The sequence below is a fragment of the Trematomus bernacchii genome, unplaced genomic scaffold, assembly GCF_902827165.1.
Source record: "Trematomus bernacchii unplaced genomic scaffold, fTreBer1.1, whole genome shotgun sequence".
Classification (NCBI taxonomy): Eukaryota; Metazoa; Chordata; class Actinopteri; order Perciformes; family Nototheniidae; genus Trematomus; species Trematomus bernacchii.
Window position 1 is genome coordinate 15,399,336 of NW_022987973.1, and position 22,129 is coordinate 15,421,464.

At 42.0% G+C, this 22,129-nt stretch overlaps 1 protein-coding gene across 2 annotated transcripts in view; it reads right to left on the minus strand.

Moving 5' to 3' along the window:
• Positions 1-19,783, minus strand: part of fbn1 (fibrillin 1) — a 59,822-nt gene extending 40,039 nt beyond the window's left edge. Inside the window, exons 1-21 of one of the 2 annotated variants that reach the window (XM_034116218.1) lie at positions 19,518-19,783; positions 19,041-19,326; positions 17,110-17,192; positions 15,942-16,040; positions 14,996-15,091; positions 14,497-14,592; positions 9,355-9,552; positions 8,209-8,334; positions 7,261-7,386; positions 5,992-6,144; positions 5,634-5,888; positions 4,895-5,047; positions 4,686-4,805; positions 4,289-4,414; positions 3,489-3,611; positions 2,452-2,574; positions 1,559-1,711; positions 808-861; positions 592-717; positions 358-483; positions 142-261 (exon numbers count right to left, since the gene is read on the minus strand). In XM_034116218.1, the coding sequence (XP_033972109.1) occupies positions 142-261; positions 358-483; positions 592-717; positions 808-861; positions 1,559-1,711; positions 2,452-2,574; positions 3,489-3,611; positions 4,289-4,414; positions 4,686-4,805; positions 4,895-5,047; positions 5,634-5,888; positions 5,992-6,144; positions 7,261-7,386; positions 8,209-8,334; positions 9,355-9,552; positions 14,497-14,592; positions 14,996-15,091; positions 15,942-16,040; positions 17,110-17,192; positions 19,041-19,228 (2,644 nt within the window). In that variant the 5' untranslated portion in view covers positions 19,229-19,326; positions 19,518-19,783. Of the gene's footprint in view, positions 1-141; positions 262-357; positions 484-591; positions 718-807; positions 862-1,558; positions 1,712-2,451; positions 2,575-3,488; positions 3,612-4,288; positions 4,415-4,685; positions 4,806-4,894; positions 5,048-5,633; positions 5,889-5,991; positions 6,145-7,260; positions 7,387-8,208; positions 8,335-9,354; positions 9,553-14,496; positions 14,593-14,995; positions 15,092-15,941; positions 16,041-17,109; positions 17,193-19,040; positions 19,327-19,517 lie in introns of those variants that run through there. The other variant, XM_034116219.1, reaches the window with a different exon arrangement.
• Positions 19,784-22,129: the final 2,346 nt, after the last annotated feature.

Below are 22,129 nucleotides of genomic sequence, written 5' to 3' on the forward strand. Positions count from 1 at the left end.
ATTTGTAATACTTGATACTGTTAAATAATGTTGACTTTGAATTAACCAAACTGGGAGTTTCATTCACAATTTTTTTTTATGTTAAATAAATAAAGATTTTAGTACAGTTTTCCTGTAATTATATACAATTTGAACCCTTACCTATACACTCCATCCCAGTGCTGTCCAGTGAACTGCTGGTTGAACACAAACACACAAAGGACCCCAGGCTGTTCTTACAGTCTCCGTTAATACAGGGGTTGGACAGACACTCATCCACATCTGTCGGAAACACAACAACAGCAGATTATTGTAAATCTGATACAACACACAGCACTTTCCGTGATGTAGTTACAACAGAATGACTGAGTCTCTAACCCTCGCAGACGTCTGTTTCGGGATCAAAGACGAATCCTTTGGGACAGTGGCAGGTGAAACTGCCCGGTGTGTTCCTGCACTGACCGTTATCACACAGCTGACGGTTCATCAGACACTCATCAATATCTGAGGAAACAGAGAGACATCATGACACATATCACACTGGCTCTTCATACTGTATCAGGGCTGTATTATTTTATAGAAGACAAGGACATTACAGAGCAGTCAACCTACCGACACAGTTTTTGCCCGTCAGGTCTATTTCAAAGCCTTCATTGCAGGTGCATTTGTATGTCCTCAACATATTCTCACACACTCCATTCTGGCAGATATCAGGGTCGAGGGCACATTCGTTAATATCTGAGAAATCAAAGAATAAACTGTTCAACATCAAAGCAAAGATGAGTAATAACCAAATGTAATTATATATGTAACCATTGCGTTGGTTACCTCTTCCATCGCCGCTGATGCCAGGGCCACTGGGGCACAGAGCCAGGAAATCAGCTGCAACAAAACGCACAAACAGCACAGTTAGGTTGACAAAAAGAAGAATTAAAAGTGTTTGAGAAAATGTCACATTTGCCAAAATCCAAGAATTCTCCAAGCACCACATCTAATACCATGTCATTATCCATTTCTACGCTTTCTCATTTAGCCTGGATGTATATAAAAGCCTTCTCTTTAATGTGGTGCAGCTCTGGCGTCTTTTGATATAGAAACTTTAATTGGCAGGACTAATAAGAAGTCACTGGATGGTGTGTGTGTGTGTGTGTGTGTGTGTGTGTGTGTGTGTGTGTGTGTGTGTGTGTGTGTGTGTGTGTGTGTGTGTGTGTGTGTGTGTGTGTGTGTGTGTGTGTGTGTGTGTGTGTGTGTGTGTGTGTGTGTGTGTGTTTATCAAATCCAAGCTGGTATATCAGAGAAGAGGAAACTTTTTGTTCTGGTCCTCCTGACTTTGACAGGTGTGTTTTAAATTAAACTCAAGCAGTGTGTGTGTGTGTGTGTGTGTGTGTGTGTGTGTGTGTGTGGTGTGTGTGTGTGTGTGTGTGTGTGTGTGTGTGTGTGTGTGTGTGTGTGTGTGTGTGTGTGTGTGTGTGTGTGTGTGTGTGTGTGTGTGTGTGTGTGTGTGTTAGGTGGGTGTTAGGTGCCAGGAGGCGGCTCCATACTGTATGTGTAACGGGTGGAGTGATTTGAAGATCCGTACCAGAGCTTTCTGGTGGGCAGGGTTGGCAGGGCTCTCCGTAGGCGTACTCGATGCTGGCACAGCAGCACTCTGACTTGGTAACAGCTCCAAATAACGGTCTAACACACTGCCCTCGCATGTAGCCACCATAACAAGAACTGCGCATATGTGTATCTGTTTCGGACAGAAAAAGACAAGTGCGTGTGAGAAACAAGGATGATGCAAGAGATCTGGAAAGAGGCAAAGCAAAGCAGAGAGAAATTGAGGCGGGAGTCCACAGCTCTAATAAACAACAACACTGGCAAAACAAACTGTTGATCTCCTTCAGTGATTTGACGCACCCTCCTGTGCTGAAATCATTCTGACGAAGAAAACTCACCCAGGCCAGACCACAGCATTTCAACATTTAACACAATACACAGTGTCATTTGGGGGAAAATAGGAATGTTTAGAAAGAAACATAATCAGGTCTGTTCTACTAGTGCCAGTCCAGGAAATGGGAGCACGAGGAAACAGGAACACATCAACGCTCATTAATGATAGTGAGTGTGTGTTGTATAAGCTGTTGGTAAAGTAAATTATAGCGTGATTATACTGTAATTAGGAAACTTTGAGCTACTATGAGCTATCAGTTTCTTAAAAAAGAGGGATAATTTTGACAAAAGCTTGTTCTAATGACCAGTAGTAGAAATTAGTTTTATAAACAGAGAAATAGTTTTAAAAAACAGAAAAGTAAGTTTGTATATTTTCTGTGCAGCACAAGAGAAGAACTTTCCCCGAAGTTTCAGCCAGACTCAAACAGGAGGACACATGCCGGATACTGAAAGAGGGAGTTTGTTTGTCTTGCCTGTAAGTTTACTGTTTGCCATGGTCTCAGAAATGAACACATTCCTGAAAACAAAACATTTACTCACCAACACAGACCCGTCCATCCAGGCCCACTGCCATCCCAGCCATACACTCACAGCGGAAGGAGCCCTCCGTGTTGATGCAGTGGCCGTTCATACACATGCCTGGAGTCTCACACTCATCAATGTCTAGAAACAGATGCAGAAAAAATGACTTCTCTTTACAAAATAAATGGTAAGAGGAAATTCACAATTTCCTGCTTAAGCATTATTAAAGTCCTCAGGTGCTTGATTCATTTAAACAAAGATTGAGCCTGAACGTCTGCACAGTTTCAGTTATATGACCTCAACTAAGAAAACCTTATTTTCTTTCCCCTTGATCCCATCTGCGTATTACAATCATTATCATAATGAGCGTAAACAATGATATTGCATGCACGAATAAGAGTGCGTGTGTTCTGTCTGGGTGTGTTGTGGAACAGACTGCAGACTGTAGATATAAATGATGAGGCCCCGGGGCCCCTTTAGACTACACATTTCATTAATGACTGCATACATCAGGACACTTCACCCACTCCCTACTCTCCTATTTATTTATTCTGCAATGACTTAACCAGGTCAGTGTCTCAGAGATCTAACGTCTGTATCTGAAGCCATGTGGAGCACAATGGCTGCAAAATACTTGTTTTCAATGGAAATGGTTTTGTACTTTTACTGTACATTTCATTAATTTAAACTTTGTTGCATAAGGTTCCACTCATCATTATAATATTTGACAAAATGGTCAATCCAAAACAATTGTGAGGTGACTCACAATTTTGCAATTGAACAAGTTTAAGGAGATCTGTCTGTTAGGATCTAAAAATAGGCGGGGCCCAACAATGCATGTCCAGCTGGCCTGCCGGGACACTGGGGGACTTTTCCAAAGCTTGTAGAGGGGATTTTGGCTTGTTTGCTAAGAGCCACTAACATGCAAGAGAGGTAGCCATCTGCAAGCCTTGTCAAAAGTTGAATAACTTAAAGTATCTTCTAGTGTTGTAGCCTGGTATGTTAGAATTTAGAGGTGTGTTGGTAATAATCTGTGGCTCCTTCTGACAACCTACCTACACACATGCGTCCATTGCCGTCAAGCAAGAATCCAGGTTTGCAGATGCATTTGAAGCTACCATCATCATTGATACACAGTCCATTGAGGCACATGTTCCTGATCAGACACTCGTCCTGGTCTGTGGATAAATAGAAACAAATGAAAATGCAGTGGTTAAAGACCCAATTGGGGTGGGGTCTATTCACAACACATTTGCACCAAGCTCTATAATTATGGATTTTGGAGCACGTTTGACAGTCATGATTTTGAATAAACTCTATTCCTATAACCTAACTCTCAAGTGTAAATAATATAATCTGACTAGAGATTTGACTAGTGTGTATAGCTGTTCCTAAAGCCACAGTGGAAAGCTGGTGAAATCTGGGATACCGCAGCACATTTTCAGCTTTTGGAAGCAATTTATAAATTAAGTTCCTAAGCTATTTGATCATCCATGGCTAAAGCAAGTTTGCAAGATTTGCAAGACTTAACAGCAAACTCAAATTAATGGAAACGAATAGATGCCTGCATGGTAAGCAAGAATAAATAAAACTAACATATGAATAATATGGAAAAAGGTTGGTAGTAATATAAAATGATCATATTTTGTAGTTAATGGGCATACACACATAAAAGCAATACCGTGATAATTTAAGATGCTGTCTATTACGTCCATGCCTCCTACAGGCATTGGTATTAAAACCACCCATAACAAATCCACGGTCCATTAAATGTAACCATTACATAATACTGTATTAATTACAGAAAAGTACCCGTGTCTAAAATCCATAAATGTGATGTCAGTACTTGACAGACCTTGACAGTTTTTGCCGTCAGATGTAATCTCAAATCCAGCATTGCAGACACAATGGAAGCTGCCCACAGTGTTCACACAGCGGCCGTTATTGCAGATGCGACCGTTAGCAACACACTCATCCAGATCTGGCAGAAACAAACAGAGTGTATAGTTAACACATACATCTTCGTGATTTGGCATGCACATGTGTTTGTGTGTGTGTGTTGTGTGTGTGTGTGTGTGTGTGTGTGGTGCGTGTGTGTGTGTGTGTGTGTTTGTGTGTGTGTGTGTGTGTGTGTGTGTGTGTTTGTGCGTGTGTGTGTGTGTGTGTCTGTGTGTGTGTGGTGTGTGTGTGTGTGTGTGTGTGTGTGTGTGTGTGTGTGTGTGTGTGTGTGTGTGTGTGTGTGTGTGTGTTACCTCTGCACTCTGTCCTGGTTGCAGTAGTCTGGAATCCAGCAGGACACTGACAGATGTAAGACCCTGGGGTGTTCACACACTCTCCGTGTGCACATGGGCTTCTCTCACATTCGTCATCATCTGGAGAAAAAACATAAAGCTCATAAACCTTCTTCACCTTCATGTTCCTCCAGTTTAGAAACGTGTTCCCTATTCTATCAGGAACTTACCCAAGCACTCTCCTCTTCCATCCAACCTGAAGCCCATGTTGCACTCACAACGATATCCAATGCTCGGCATGGGGATGCACCTGCCATTCAGGCAGAGGTTACGGAAGGCCTGACACATGTTGGTGATGTTCTGCGTGAGGATAATCCCGGATCCTGATAGAATAATTCACACAAAAATGTTACCAAAAAAAACATACCAAAGTGTTTGCGTTAGTTGGTTTAGCTTTTTTTCGTCATATATTCATTTTGAAGGAGCTTAGGTAATTATAAAAGTATTAAAGAATGATGTAACACATCAAAATTAATGGTACCCATAAGCAAATCAATATCAATCTGATTGGGGAAAGAAAGTTCTAAGTTGTTTGATCTTCTTAAGAAATGCCCAAACTGTGCCAAAATGCCTTGCAAAATGGTTTTGAAGGAAATGTTATTGCGGAAGATTAACCAAAAATAAACTCTATTCGTTTAGATAATCCTTTTCTGCACATATTAAATCCATGTATTTGCTGCAATACCCAGAGGTTATAAGTAGCAGTGAATGTTTTCCATCATTGAAATATACTTGATAGCTAGAGTGTTGTGCATGCTCAAAACTGGAACACACAATAACAAAAGATCAGTTTGAGGTTGAGTATTGCACATCCATTGATTAGGACCAGAATAATAAACTATCTATGCACACATACACTTTTAAGACATGCTGTGAATGTGAATCAAACAAAAGACAGCAGAACCATACCTGGTCGAGGCTGTAAAGGTAGTTGTCCTGGAAATGGGAATTGTCCTGGGATCACGGGTACCTGGCCAGGATTTTGACCAGGATACAGGGGTAACTGGCCAGGATTTTGACCAGGATACAGGGGTAACTGGCCAGGATTTTGACCAGGATATGGAAGTGGGTAGATGGCAGGGAGGTCGGGACTCCCTGGGACACGACCAGGAACCACTCCATTGTTCCCATCAGGTATCTGGATGCACAGTTTCTGGTACTCTTCTAAAATGACGAAAACCAATAGGAGGTAAGCTCCGTGTTGAGACATGGAGACAGATAGCTGAGAACAAGACATTTAAAGCATTGTGATGGTAAATGGCCCCACCTGATCCACGAAAGGGACACATTTCCGGGGAGGATCCGTCAGACCAACAGCGTCCACTATCACAGCAGCACTGCATTTTGGTCAACAGCTGCGAGTTTTGGTTGGCGCAGCGCCCATTCAGCACGCTAGCGTAGCAGTACCCTCCACGAGAATCTGTGGGAAATAGCACAGCATGAAGTTAAACTAACCATGATGTATGGAATATGGCATGTGTTGTCTGCATGTTGAGCAAATTGGCAGGAGAACAATCAAAAGCAGTTGCTTCAGATTTTCCATCATTTGGACGATGGAAGCCATTTCCAATAGTCATCAATTCCTATTTATGAGAACCTTTCCTACATCCTGCAGTTTCTGGCACTGTGCAGCAGCATGACTAACACTCAGGTTCCCCATTAACATAAATATATCATGTCGTGTTTCACACCCAACCCATCCAGCGCATTCACATGGAGAAACTGACTGCCTATACCATTGATTGCTTGGTTAACTTCGACAAGATGACAGGCAAGCAAAGTGGCTGGAAGAAAAACAGTTGGGCCCTGTCAGGGTCGGAGTGGACTGTGCTGCATGGGAAACAGACTCAAATGTTTGGTACAACAGTTTTCTGGAGCAATAGACTCAGACATTCCTTCCTCACAAACATCCTCTCCTCGGGGGGTAATGTGAGCGAGTGTTTGCATAATATGTTTGTGTGTGAATCCAAGTGTGTATGCATGCGCATGTGAGTCTGTGCGTGCATATCTAATGGACTATTCTGACTCAAATTCCTCCGTAAAGTAGGTCTGTTTTTGGTCAAACTGAGCTGAACTTGAGAGCTTTGCAGCCTTTTTTGGTGATTATGTGTGCATGTGTGTGTGATACACACTCTTCACTGTTCACACAGTCTGACAGACACAAGCATATTCTACTTCTTCCAACTGTGTTGTCAAAAATCAAAGTCAGAGGAGTTTACCTCACTCTTCATGTGTCCTCCTCAGTTTAAAGAGAATATAGCTCATTGTTGTGAAGCTAGAAACAAGTGACTACTGACCTAAATCCTACCAGCTGGAACGTTGGATTGTTTTCAGCTCTTTCTGCTCTTAGTCACAGGCATGAAGGGAGAAGAACCAAAATGGGGTGGAAAAAGGAAAAAAGAAAGAGGCGGCCCCTTTTTCACTCAACTTCTTTGTCTCAAATTTCATCTACCCTAGTAACAATGAACCAAAGCAAATACAATGAAGTTGATTATACTTTACAGAGGTGTGACAGCTAGCGTGACAGATGGCTCACCTATACACTTGGATCCATCCAAAGATGTGTAATATCCCTGGGGACACTTACAGATGTAGCTGCCAACAGTATTAGAGCATTCACCTACACCACAAAGACCTTGGATGTTTGAACACTCGTCCAGATCTGCAGAGAGCGGAGGAGAAGACAAAAAACGATCAAGTATTTTTTCCAAACATTTGAGATTGCTTCCTGTTTGTTAAAAACTGCACAGAAATCCTAACTGTTGGGGAAAGCGATTAAACTGAAATATGAATGTCTTCAAGAGTGACTAAAACACATGTTGGCAATGACAATGGAAATAAGGCATTGTAACAGGATATTAAATCCAGGGGCCTCTGTAGCTGCTCTTCTGTTAGCACCATTGCTCAAAGTCTGTTAAGGAACTGTAACGTAGACCTGTTTAAAATGTCTTATACAAAGTCAAGAAGTTTTCCACCAATTATTTCTGGCCATAAAGTAGCACATTAGCCTCAATAAGCCACTGGGCATAACAGACCAAGTAAGGTTGTAGCAGCAAATCCCCTAAGTGCATTGAATTTAGCAATGGTGCATTTTACTGCTCCTTGATTCAGCTATTTGTGTGTCTTTCAGAGTTAACATAGTCTCTCTTTACACATGTACACAAGGGGAAAGCCTCTTCTACGCATCACAATTAAGTATTAAACAGGATTACTGGGAGAAAGCTGAGTGCTGCTTTGGTTTAATTAAACCTGTTTCAAGGGAAGGGCAAAGTGGCATATGTGTGGTCTTTCCCCACAAAGTAATAATCAGAATACCACAACTGAGGTAAAGTTAACCATAAATAGACGGATATGGCTTTTAACTCTACTTTCACATTGTTCATTAAAAACTTTTAAAATCATTGATTCCACCCTACTCTGTAATTCGAGTTTACACTGAAAGTCATACATTTCGCAGTTTAATGTGATGGCTGTTAATTCTTACCATCACATTTCTGTGAGACCTCGTTGAACTTGTGCCCAGCGGGGCATTTACATTCAAAGGATCCCACTGTGTTGATACAGTTTCCTCCTTGACAGAGGCCAGGGATGGCCTGGCACTCATCCACATCTGTACATACAAAGCATACAATTATTTCACACTCTAACACACACACATGGGATCACAGACTCCTGTAATGTACAAAAAAAGGAAAATGACACAGAGATGGAAATGCAATTCAGTACAGGGGCAGGAGAGCAATTTGAACCTAGAAATCTGCACATGACTGGATAAGCATGGATTTAAATTGGGTCTGTTTTAACAGTCTGGCTCTGACTTTCCTGCGATCAACAGAGTGACAAGGGAAAAGAAAAGGGAGAGAGAAGAATGTCTCCTGCAGGAGGAACCGAAATTAAAGCCAAGTCGACCAAGGAAGAGATGGAAATACAGAAAGGAAAGGTCTAACGTCAAACAGAAGGTTATAGTCGTGATCATACACAATGACGTTTGTGTATGAAGATTTGTTTCATGAGGGTCGATATGTAGTCATCAGAGAATTGAGCACTAGGTTTTGGGAACTTTTGGGAAAAACTTGTGACTGATTTGATGATCAAATTAAATGAAATTAATGTATTTGACAGATAAAAATGTGGGTCTCAGGCTAGAAAGCCCCAGGAGGCTGTGACCTGATGCAGTCAGAGCGCTGCATGTTCCTCTGGGTTCTGGCTCCGATCCGCCTCCCCTGCAGAGGTTCTGCTGTTGTTGGGTCTGAGGCAGACAGGCAGAGGGCCGTCTTACCAGGAATGAGCTCTCCCACGTGGCACCGCCACTGACCCGTGTTACTGACTCTGACAGTCCCGCCACAGTGTGTGTTTGCGGGCATTCCATACACATGTGGGAGGCACTGCCACCCACCCCAATTTAACCCAATTAGAACTAATCCTCTGGAGAGGGGATGATGGGTAGAGATGAGGGAACGACAGAGGAAGAGGGGTGAAGGCAGACAAGGAGGGGGAAGGAGTTAAAGCGAGCAAATAGAAGGATAGAAGCAGCACTTTTCTCGCTGAAGGAGAGAGGAGGGAGGGTGACAGAGAAAAACACAGACAGAAAACAGAAAAAAAGACAGAGAATCTGTGGAACAGACTTTACCTTGGCACGCCCCGGAGCGGTGATTTGGTATGAACCCTCTTCGACAGGGGTGAGGCTGGGCAGGGCACATCTCGCAGGGGTGACCCCACGCCCGTCCCACTGTGGCGCAGCACAAAGTCTTTGTGCACACAATGCCTGTGAGCTGGCCCTGGCACATCTGGTTGTGCACCGAGGCGAAGCACGGCCCGGTGCGGTAATCTACAAAGCCAAAGCAGGAGATTGTGTTGGAAACTTTACTTTGTTTCTCCATTTTGAGTACAAACACAATGCTAAATTGCAAATATGATAGCCGTTCCAGCACCTATCAATCACTTCTATTGGTGGAAGTCCTTTAGATTTAAAACTAGTTTTAAACAAAGCATTTGTGAAACATTTTATCCAAAACTGTGAAAAGAGAGCTAAAGCCAAAGTTGATAAAACCTCAAACATTCACTGTGAGTTAAACACTTTATGGCTTAAACAAACAGAAAGGTTTAATCTGAATGAAATGCAGCTTGTCTACGACTCACTCAATTTATGAGTGATGCCAGAATGGACAGTAACACACACCATAAAGAAAGCATTGTCTTTTCCTGGCATTTTAATCGGTCTGGCTCTCAGGTGCATTGTCATTTATATGTGTATGTGTGTGTGTGTGTGTGTGTGTGTGTGTGTGTGTGTGTGTGTGTGTGTGTGTGTGTGGTGTGTGTGTGGTGTGTGTGTGTGTGTGTGTGTGTGTGTGTGTGTGTGTGTGTGTGTGTGTGTGTGTGTGTGTGATAGAGAAAAGCAGAGATAGGGAAAGGGTCTGGAAAACCTTTTAAAGTTGTGTGGGGGCGGCTGTGGAAAGTAATTGAAACGAGCTAGAATAAGCAAAGAGACACAGACAATAAAAAATCTGTCTGGTGCACATATTGTATGATCATCGGTTCTTCAGTAACATGTATTGTGTTTTAAGGTAATATGACTCATTAACCTTGTAGTGTGCTGTTTTCTATCTTTTATTATTATTCACAATCGATGGAATAGGTCATCATCCCTAAGGCCGGCAGAGGCTGGGCGTGTCTGTGAAACACAGTAGGTGATTTCCCCACAGCTACAGCAGCCTAGAGTTAAAACTAAACAGCTTAAATAAATATGAGCTCAAAAGTGTGAAGAAAGTCCCTCCTTCGAGATTTCTTCACCTCTCCTCAAAATGGTTTAATATTCATTCCCTTGATCCCACTGCTTGCATGCATCCACCTTCCACTCCACTCTCTCCAAACACCACTCCTTAGTTGCATACTCCCCACTGATATCAAAAGATCACTGGAACTAATCAGGTGAAGAATTGTAAGATGGCGAAACAGAGATAGGGACGGAGAGAAAGAAAGGGTGAAAAACTCATCCCTCCCAAAAGAATCTGGCCCAGATCCAAAAGCAAAAATCATTTCCACATTTCACGGCAGACAACAGACAGCGAGAGGAAAGAGGGAGACCGGTTCCAACAGCGCAGTCGTTTAAAACAAACGAGACATTGTGCGTTTCCCGTGCGGACCGGGGCCCAGCCCAGACCCGTCACGTGCCTCCACGGTCTCTCCGCCTCTGGCTCCAGCGCTGTGTGAAACAGAACTGGGTCATCTCTCCCTCTCTCTCACTCCCTCCTGCTCAGCCTCTACAGGATACCAAATGCTGTTGATTCTTTGTCTCCATCCACCCAGCGGGAGAAATGAATTAAGGACATTTACTCAAGTACAGTTTTTTTTGTATTTATTTGAGTGTTTCCATTTTGGGAAACCTCTTTGTTACAACATTTCAGATGGAAACTTTGTACTTCTGAATCACCTATATAGTTTGAGAGCTAGCTAGAAGTGAGTTATTGTTATTTTGAAGATTTAGTTGCATGCTAAACACAAGATCAAGTCTGATAATATGATGCATTGTAACATATATATATATAAAGAACTCACACGACTTGAGCTCAAAACAACACCACATGTTTTTCTTAGATTTTTTAGACCAGACAAAATCCAAAAAGACTTGGAACTTGACTCTGCCCTTTACACAAATAACTCTAGACTTCACTTGGACTTGGACGTTTTTTGACTTGGTCGCAGGACCTATAGTGGAATATTTTAACTGAAGTAAGGGATCTGAGTACTTATTCAACTGTTGCTTTAAACGACATTCAGCTTTAAGACAAATAAACCCAACCAGTTGCCAGGTAACTACTTAAAGCCTACATTACGTACCTTACCTACAACAACAACGCTGTACACCTTATATAGGAAAAAGCAATGACAGGAGCTACGGAAAGTTTTTACATGGCGCCCGTATAAGGTGAGTACAGCAGACAGAGTAAATAACTCAGGTTTATCTTTTCCTCAGAATAAAGTTTATATGTCATTACTTTCAAGCTGCCACACATAATCCATATGACATAATACCTGCTCATTACGGAGGAGCGCAAACACTAAAAAACTAAAAGATCTGAGCATGAAATAGAGCAAAGACAAGCGCAGCACTTAAACAGTCAGCTGACGTAAACAGGGAGAGGCGGACAGCTGTTGGAAGAAAGTGGTGTCATTTCATCTGTCATCTTACTGTCTCTCTGTGAACTGCATACAGCTGGGGGATCCACCCATGTCCTGTACATCTGGGAGCAATCACATGTGTTCACACACAAATGCACTCTAACACACACACACAGAATTTCAGCCAATGTCCCAGCCCCTCACCAGCAGTCTAGCCAGAGATGATCTCAAAACAGACCAAAACTTACACAAATGCTTCACTTGTTTTTGCTGCTTTCTGGTAGCTGCTTCAAAAAACATGCATCTGACGGAGGGCGGATAGTTTGTTTTGACTCTCATTAGCAGGCTTGTCTGTGCAGAGGTTCAGTCCCTTTTGGAAACACAATTGAAATGCTGGACTCCTCAATAACCAGTGAGTTTGTGCACAACAACAGCCTCGATGTGAAAAGGAGGGAAGCCGTCGGGAAGAGGGTCAAAAGGGTTTCCTGGATTAACTCTAAAATGTTTGGACACTTCTTCTGGCAGATGGTCCTTACATGCCTGAGCATGTGCGTAATTTGTGCAAATGCACCCGTACGTTTGTGTATGGTTCCATGCATGGGTTAAAGGGTCTAATATCTGGGTGGGGCCTTCCTACTTGGCCCGTCAGCAGATTTCTCCATCCTCTTAGGACTTACAAGTCGAGCATGCACACATATGCACACACTTGCATACACACACTCAGTTAAGTTGTGGGATAGTTATCTTCTGAGGTTTGCACTCGGCTAGAAGAGAGTGATGGGGTAAGTCAGTGATGCATTAAGAGGCAAGAGAGCCTACTGACTGTGTGTAAATCACGTATTGCCATGTTTAGTGCAAATCTTTCACCATCATCCCAACTGATTTCAATGGAGTCACAACGAAAGCTCGACCTTACAACTTCATAGCTACATATTTGTTCAGCAGGAGCAAAAATTCCTGCGTGCAATCAGCTGCAGCGTGGCTGGATCTCACCAATCCCACATTCCAACCTAAATCACATTTGTAACCAACAAAAAGCGCGTTGATATCCCAGGCTGCATTTTCACTGCAGTCAGCTGTGCCTGGTGGAGGGGCCGCTGGCCAGCAGATCACCAGCCACTTGGTAGCACACAGCTCTGCAGTGGTGGTGTGTTAATGTCGAGCCCTGATTGCTCCAGGATCTTTCCACATCCAAAGAACCCCCTGAGTCCTGAGTCCAGCTACCTCTCCCCTGGTCAGAGCATGTGTTTGTTGAAAACCTTGTGTTCTTGCTAAAGTGATAAGATCAAGCCATAATTGAGGCACTGTTCTGTAAATTGCATTAACAACAGTGTGGGGTTGTGCATGTGCTCATGTTTGTGTGAGAGCACAATGGCTTTCCCTTGGGAGGTGGTGATGGATACTAGCCAAGGAAATTCCAGTGAAAGTAACTTAACCCAAAACATGACTGTAAACGTTGGCCTACTTTCCTTACCTCTATTAGTACAACCAAATGCAAGATGAAGGACCAAATAACTGATCAATTGACAGGGCAGAAAATATTATAATGTTCGATTAGTACGATGACAATATGAGGCATGTTTTCTAAATAAGAGTACCAACATATTGTTTTTGAAAACATTTTGGTTCCAATATTCTATAGGTATTGCGATACTAGAGTTATAGTGAATTATTATGGCCACGACAAAAGGTAAGCCTGTTTTACTATGAAGTCCTTATCAGCAAACGTAAAAGTAAATACCAGTGGAAAATCAACATTTTAAAACTAGATGGGGTTCAATCTTCTTTCCATTCAACCAGAAACCAAAACAAAAGACACCAACAGCAGAGTGTTTAAGAGGTTCCTTGTAAACATCTACAAGATACTGTGTGCTTGATTTGATTCTCACAAACCCTTTGGCCAAGCTTCCACAGGAAAGGGTGAAAAGCAAAGTCACAGCATGTACAAGTGTGCTTCAGCAGATAAGCGCTGGCGCTAACCCACCAGACAACATGATAGTGTCCTATTAGTTGCAAGATTGAAGAAAGCACTAAAGTAAAAAAAGGACCAATCCACACCGAACTGACAGGCCCCTCAAGCATGGCCTCGTTAAAAGGGATGTTACTAATTAGGAGCTCTGCTGCTAATCCAAATATTAGCTTTACAAGGTCACCCCTTTGACCTTTTCAGGTCATCACCACCACAGACCCCCAGCACATACATAAACTGCATACACATTTGACTGCACATGCACAAGTTTCACTCACAAAGTGCAAAGAGCAGGCTGCTCTCGGTTTGCATGTGCTTGTATACCTTGAATCTTTTGTTCACATGTGCCAGAGAGCAACCACAGGAGGTTGGGAGGTCTTCAGCTAACAAAGACATCACGTTCCCCTGGGTTGTGCTTCAGAGCAGATGTGGAAAAATTGGTCATTTGGTAGACCAAGCTTGACATGCAAATCTTCCACAACAAACCACATCCATGGAGCCGGTGGCATGACTAAGCAGGAATTGTCTTTCGTCACAAAAAACCACAGCCATTCAGCACAGAGTCATATTTTCACAGAAGCAGCACATAATACGCTTTGAAAACCACTTCCACAGTTGTAAGTAGTGAACGTAGAGTAAAGAGACTGCATGTGTGATGTAAGATGTTAGTGTGGCGTTCCTTACCTCTCTCACACTGAGCCCCGGTGAAGCCGTAGGTACACACGCATTTGTTGGGGGCCACACACCTTCCTCCATTAAGGCAGCCATTCTCACAAACCGCTGGAGAAGAAAAGAGAGAAAAACAATCTCTGTGACCTCACAAAACACATTTTAGACCATTCCTCAAGTATTCATATGGTATTTATGATAATTTCACTCAAATGAAATGAGTACAAAATAATGACGTGATGACATTTTGGAGACGTATTTTTCATCATCAATTATCTTGGTAAGTACAAAGTTATTATAACTTATAGGAAGGATGGCCAAAACTACAACAAGCTAGCAGCTCTGAGGGGCTGATCTTTGGCCGGCCAGCTTGAGCTGAATGTTTACTATGTTTAATTATAGCGCTTTCACAGGAACATGCAAACAATCACAAAGTAAAGGCTCAGGGTTCAGCTTGATAGCATGCTAACATTTGCTAATTAGCAATAAAAACAAGCTAAAAAATGATCCTTACGTTGCCCACAGTGGTTCCCCACGTAGCCTTTCTGACACTGGCAGTTGTCCTCAGCACATGTTCCCCCGTTCATACACCGAATGTTACAGTTCTGGACTGTGGGCACAACAACAGAATTACACACAAACAGACACACAGGGTTATGTTAAGAGTTAAATTCAGAGTACACAAACATACGCTGCATATTGGATTTACAACATAAACATAATCCACTCTGAACTCTTAAAGTCATGCTGGGATATCATTTCATAGAAATTTATGGTGTGCAAACAGATGAGCACATTGGGTTGAAGCGCTGTGAGCTGCAAGAAGAGCAACAATGAGGAGATGTTGACTATGGACCTCTTCCAAAGCACACACACACCCAAACGACTCACACACACACAAACAACCTACAGTACGAAATTGACCGGTATTTTCAAGAACGTGATTGCAACATAAAGTATATCGATTGCTTAAAGCAGTTTCAAGGTTATTTTTTCAGGAAGTTTTTGGCTTAGTATCTCATATTTATATACCATGCTAGTTAGTGCTCATTACTCCTGATGAGGAGATGGAAAGGTAGGAAAAAAATGCAAAAGCCATAGTGCGGTTTGAACTACAGGAATCTGAGCCAATTAACAATCTTTTTCATATCCTACAGAGGAAAGCTACATCTACGACTGCATGGTTTTCATCATCCGTCAGTGCTTGTCACTATTGTTCCTGCAATAAATGTTTTTCTTCAGATTAAAACTCCTTTTAAAAAAAGCAAAAAGCCAGGGAGGTAGTAAACGCCGTACTTTCCAAGAAACGCTTACTTCTGACATACACTCCTATTTACATAAATCATCAACCAAGTCAAATACCAGTTAACTCCCTCATCTATGTACACTATATTATAAACCCATCAAGCAAGCTTCAAAAGAGTTCACTCCTTGGGAAAATGGACGTGCAGATTAATGACCTGACTTGGATCCACAGGCTGGGGAGATCTGGCCGGTGGGGCAGGTGCACATGTTGGGTCTGGAGCAGAAACCGTCTCCACATGAACTTCGGCAGATCGCTGCAAAGAGGAACATGTCACTTGGTCAAAAAACTTAAAAAAACATCCTTTGTCAGGTACAATATTAATCAGCAGTCCAATGCTCACTTTATAGTGCCACGATGTGTCTTGAGAAATGCTATGTTGTGTATCTGTTGCTTACTGAACTCTAATGTATAATATTTTAAAACTCATACAGTCCAAATATGACCCAAACTTCCTTTTAAACGCCATCATTGCCATGCTAAAGAAGCCCACTTGGTTGCTAATAATATGTTCCAGTGTGTGTTTTGAGTTGGCTAGAGGTTTTTCGCTCAGTTGTTCTTTTTCCCACTAACTAATGTTGGCATGGTCCCCCGCCCCTCTCTCCCATCAGGTAGAGTCCAGCGACTGACCCCTGTTCCCTGAACCCCACTGCTAAACAATGTCATTAGAGCCGCAACAGGCATTTGTCCAGCCGACCAGCCAGACTGCAATCACACAAATCTACAGCCTCTCAGACTTTCCTGTCTACCAGGGGGAGAGAGGGGGAGAGGGAGAGAAAAGAAACAACCACTGCCAGAATACTAGGGGAAATGGACCAAAATTAATAACCAAATTCCCATTTATTTTATGTCATGTTAAGAGCTCTGTTAGCAACATTAACTCATACTGATATACATTTATTGGGTGATTAAATAGCAATATTTGAATAGAAATCTGTGAAGTGTTGGCAGTCCGTTTTTGAAATCACTGAATAAGTGCAATAAAAGGCAACATTAAATACTAGGAATAATAGTGCATTTGTTTCCTGATATAGTCATTTGATACTGTTCAAGAATGAGGACAAATTAATTTCTTATGCTGTCAATCAATAAATATTCAAGACTGGTTTGCACAAGTCAAATTCCTGTTGGATGTTTTCTGCAACAAAGAAGATAGTTTCAGATAATGACACATGCACTCACTTTCCATCCCAATTATATAATACTGTGACTGGATGGCGCCAATAAACACAGCTGGACTCTGGAAACTACCACCAGTGTCAAAGATGAAGAGCTCCAAGTTCTACCTGAAGTGAATTGACAACAGAGAAATGTGTGATACTTACGAACAATGCACTGGTTTCCTCCAGTCAGAGTCTTCCAGCCTGGGCAGCAGTAAGCGTTGTTCCTTGATCCACACACATTAGGTCTGTGGAAAATGCAGGGTAATTAATCCATGTCACACAGTTCAAATCACTCAAATCAAGTTAATTTTATTCATACAGAGCATAATCACATATTTGTTTTCGAGGGCTTTACATTCTGTTCAACATGCAACACTCTCTGTCCTTAGAACCTCGATAACTGATATACCAACTGAAAGATGACAATATTCTGTCCAATTTCTATAATAAGCAAACACACAGCTTCTCCCAAGTTACTGAAATTAAGATTTCACAGCCCTCTAAAAAAGCATGTGTTTTGCTTTTGACGACATAGTATGAAGCCAAACCTACATATGACCCCTCATCATGGGCGTCATAAAAAACTTCATCAAAAGGGATTTTTTTCGCTTCCTTTTTAGTTAGGAGGCATCAGACAGAAACTCAATATCGTTATTGGCACAAATTTGCCAAAAATTCCTGGATCGTATTCTAGAGAAGAATAAGTCTAGACTAGGCAAAATGTAAGCATTCAAACATATTATTAACAAAAGAGGTCATAAGTCAGTATTAGCATCGGATATGACAAACTGGTATTGCTCCATCTTAACTAGCATTTCACAATAAAGCAGTTGAAAGATAAACTAAAGAGTGTTCAAATATCTAGTGACCACTTAGATTCCTCCTGTGATCCCACTGTGGGATCTTGAACCTTAGGTTGGATACCAGTGGATTAAAGCATGTTACAGTATGTTGTGCTAGTGCTACTGCTACTGTCAGACGTGGCCTAGCATGCAGCACTTGGCACTTCCCAATAAAACATTTTTTGTTGATGGATGAGAATATTAGGCTGCACAAGGTGTTGGAAGAAATCTGATGCACCTGTGAAAAAAAGCATTCCATCTGACATGGAAATAAACGCCTGGGCCATCCTGCCACCTACAGGTCTGTGACAGGCCTACATATGTGAATGTGTAACCACCCACTGAGCATGTGTTGACCCGGGGGGTCAGAGTATACTGTACAGTGTAACTCTACACAGAGCTAGGCGGAGAATAATGAAGCCTGTTGGATCTCTGAAACATTCTTATTACTGGTAAGTCAGCGTGACACAGTATGCAGCCATATGCACTTCCTGCCTCTAAACCCAGATGTTCTGATAAATTAACTTAAAGCATGTCAAATAAAAATGCCTGTGGAGAATGCTCATTGAGCTGTCTACTGTGTGACCTTCATCAGCTGTTTGCTGTCATCACTGGACACAGACGTGCTTTCTCTTCTTCTTTCTCTCTGTCTCTCTCTCTCTCTCCCTTTCTGCACATGCACATGCACACACACACACACACACACACACACACACACACACACACACACACACACACACACACACACACACACACACACACACACACACACACACACACACACACACACACACAACCTCTCCAGCAGTGACCCACTGTGTACAGCTGCAGATGTGATTTATCCATAACTGGGGTGTGGTGTTTTTGGCCAGAAAGAGGATTAGGCTGTTAGTCTCTCTCTCTCCCTCTCTCTGCCACAGCCACACACGACCAATGGCCTCCTTTGTTTGGATTTAATTTATTATTGCAGTCAGCAGGAATGTGATATTCTTGCCAGTATTTAATTACTAAACGTTGCTCCAAACTTCCCATCACCGACAATGTCACCCATGGGTCTTAGTAAGCTTTATTGCATATTTTTGAAGGAACAGCAAGTCCAACGTGAGAATGGACACCTGCTCTTACTGTACACAAACTGTTAGACGCTCACTTATATTCAAAAAGCTTGAAGGGAAACTGGCATGCAGGACATTGGAGAAAATAAAAAATGTTCCCAAATTGGACTTAGTGGGATTATCATAGTCACATTACCCTCTGAGGACGTCCGACCCTCCCCTCCTCTTGGCCCTGCTGGCTCTGGAGTCGGTCTGCTTGGCCGTCGGCTCGCTGTCCTCGGTGTCCACCACCTCTGCAAAGTGTCCAAGCTCAGCGAGAGACAGCAAAGCCACCAGAGCCACGGCCAACTGCAGCAGCCGTCCTCCACACTTACTGTCCGGCATATCCACTCTCAAGTGTATACAACTCCAGCCCTCGGTAGAATAAAAGTCTCCTAAACTCGTTTCCTAGCCTCGTCGACCTCTGCAGTCTGGAGTCAAAGCTGCAAAACAATTAAAAAAAAGTTTGGAAAAGACGCAAAGGGGAGTGCAGGAGATGCTGCGCACAAAAGAAAAATGACGCATTCTATGACTTATACCGTTATTAGGTAAGAAGCTGATAGTCACAAAAGAATGCAGTGTAACAAAAAATGAAAAACGTGCAAAATTGCGCACGAGAGAGTCGTTACTTTACCTTGTCTCCCGAACAGGAGATTCGCCTCAGACCCGACAGAGGACTTCTTAACTCTTTCCTGCTGATATTGCTGAATAAACGTTTAGAAGAAAACTGTGGAGAAGAAGAAGAGTTACTCAAACCTTTCGCTAAGCTGCTATAAATAGATGCGCATCGTAAGGTTTGGTGTGTGCTCTTGCGCATCCAGTTGTGTGTTGCCTCTGCACAGATAAGTTAGAGGAGCTGATGCATTCCTGAGGATGAGAATGGCAGAACTCACTGTGGCTCTCTCGCAGCGCTTTCCTCATCCCTGCTCTGATCAACTTTCCCCCAAACTTTTTTTTCTCCTTTCTTCCCCTGCTCTCGCGATACAAAAGCTGGAGAACAAAATTGCACAAGAAAAGCTGTGTAAATCTTTCGCTTGATATCTTAACGGTTACATTTGAATAGACCCAGAGAAGTTTGAAAGAAGAAGACAGAGTTTATAAAACCCTCTAGAATCTGTGTCGAAATTTGGTCATAAATAATATAGCCTACTATGAGATATTTTTAGTAGTTGCATTTTCTTTCTTTTTTTAAATGCACCTGTTCACTATTTAGGCTACTGTATATTGTGGCTTGTAGCCTACCACATGCTAACAAGGAAAGGGAATACGTTGTAACTAATAACCTGTAAGTGTTGATGAATGATTTACAAACTCAATATATCAGTTATGAGCCACTAATAATAACAACTGATACCGAGTTTTGATGCTTAGGCTGGTTTTTAGTCTTCGGTTTTGCTATTTATTAGTTATAAATGTTGGTATATCAGTTAAAAAGTGGTTGTGAGTTTATCACTTTCTCTAGATTGATTTCTCAGATATCAGTTCTTCCTGATCATATAAGAGAACTAAAAAAGAATATAGCTGCTGCTGCAGGAGAAGAGTGCAGGACTGCAAATGGGAGTCTCCATTATCTCTAAAAGTTTTTGATAAAATGCTTGTTTACTGTAGAAAGAGGGTTCCAAAATGGGGATTATAGCTAATGTGCATTACACTTGTCAAACCCAGAAGTCAGGGGCATTTAAATAGATACACAAAAGCTCAGTCTTGTCTGAATAAATACATTTGTTTTAAACAGTTTGATTCCTGTTAATTTAGTATTGAATAATGTCCTATACATATGTACATGTGCCCACTGTATTATGAGGAATTTTGTCCAGTGCAGTGATAGATTTCACACACACACTGCTTCATGTCTACAGCCACACCCAGCAAACATAGAGTCAGCCTGGCTGCGCTCTCCAGTATGCTATCACTCCAAAAACTCTTGACACTGTATATTCAACAGCATTCGTTTCCACTATCAGATTCTTTCCTTTTTTCCACCATTAATATTATACACATTCTCCTCTCACACATGTCCGAACACGGCCTCAACCTGCACTTACATACCATATGTGTTGATGTTGCTCATTAGATTCTCAAGTTTTGATCAAGACAAACGTTACACAAAACATGATCACAGGATGTTGCATTGGCAAAGTTGAGACAATTGATTTTCTCATGTCGTTGAACCACACCGCTGTGCTTTTCAGACGCAACACTCAGTCCCTTTCTGCACCTCCTAAAGAAAATGGCAGTGACCTGCCTGAGCTGCTTTAACAGGCGTCTAACTTTATGTAGTACTTCATCTGGTGCACAGGGTAGTATATATATCATTGTATGCCACAACTTCTCTTTTCCATCCACTGACACTCAGGTTGAGGCAGGCATCTCCACTAGCCTCGCTGACATCTCCAGTTGGATGTCTGCCCACCACCTCAAACTTAGTCTCAACAATACTGCTCTGCTTTTTTTCCCCTGGAAAGTCCTGCCCTCTGCAAGGCCTCTCCATCACTGCTGACAAGACCACGTTTACTCCTGATCCCACTGCCAAGAGGCTTTGTCTGCCTCAAGACAACCAACTGTCAGGCAGCAGTGCAACTACATTTGAATCCTGCAGATTTGCTTTCAATAACCCCCATCCAATTCTACATTTTCTAACCAGTCACCTTAAAAAGTATCCTAATTTTCATATAGTTATGTCCTGTTTAGGCTACTGCAGCTTTTATTACACACCCTCCCAAAGCACGACCACCAAAATATTGGAGGACGCCCTATCTTCAGTTTCATTGGTTTCTCAATTTACTCCCTCTGTAAACTCCCTGTCCCCCTCCCTTCTCATGACCTTCTTTAAGTGATTTGAAATGATGATGCTTGCTGCTTCCATATCTTCATGTCATGGTCCAACATTTCTGCAGCTCTCCTGGTTACGGCGTCACCAAGTTCGCAATTCATCTTTTTGCTAGCTGTATAATGGAGGAAATAAATCCACATTTTCATCTGACTAGATTTATTTTTCTGCATTTCAACCTCAACCTCACTTCTAAATGTAAATATTTAATTGCTGATGACAAAGAACTTCACTTATAAGATCCAAATACTCACATAAATTAATCAGAACTTTATCACTAAGTTATCACTTAATCACTTTATTATTAGTGTTGAAAACAATCAATGCATGTATTTTTATTTTATTTTATATATCATGCATCATTTCCTATTTCGTAGAACAAAACAAATATCTTATTATGCAGATAGGCCAATTCC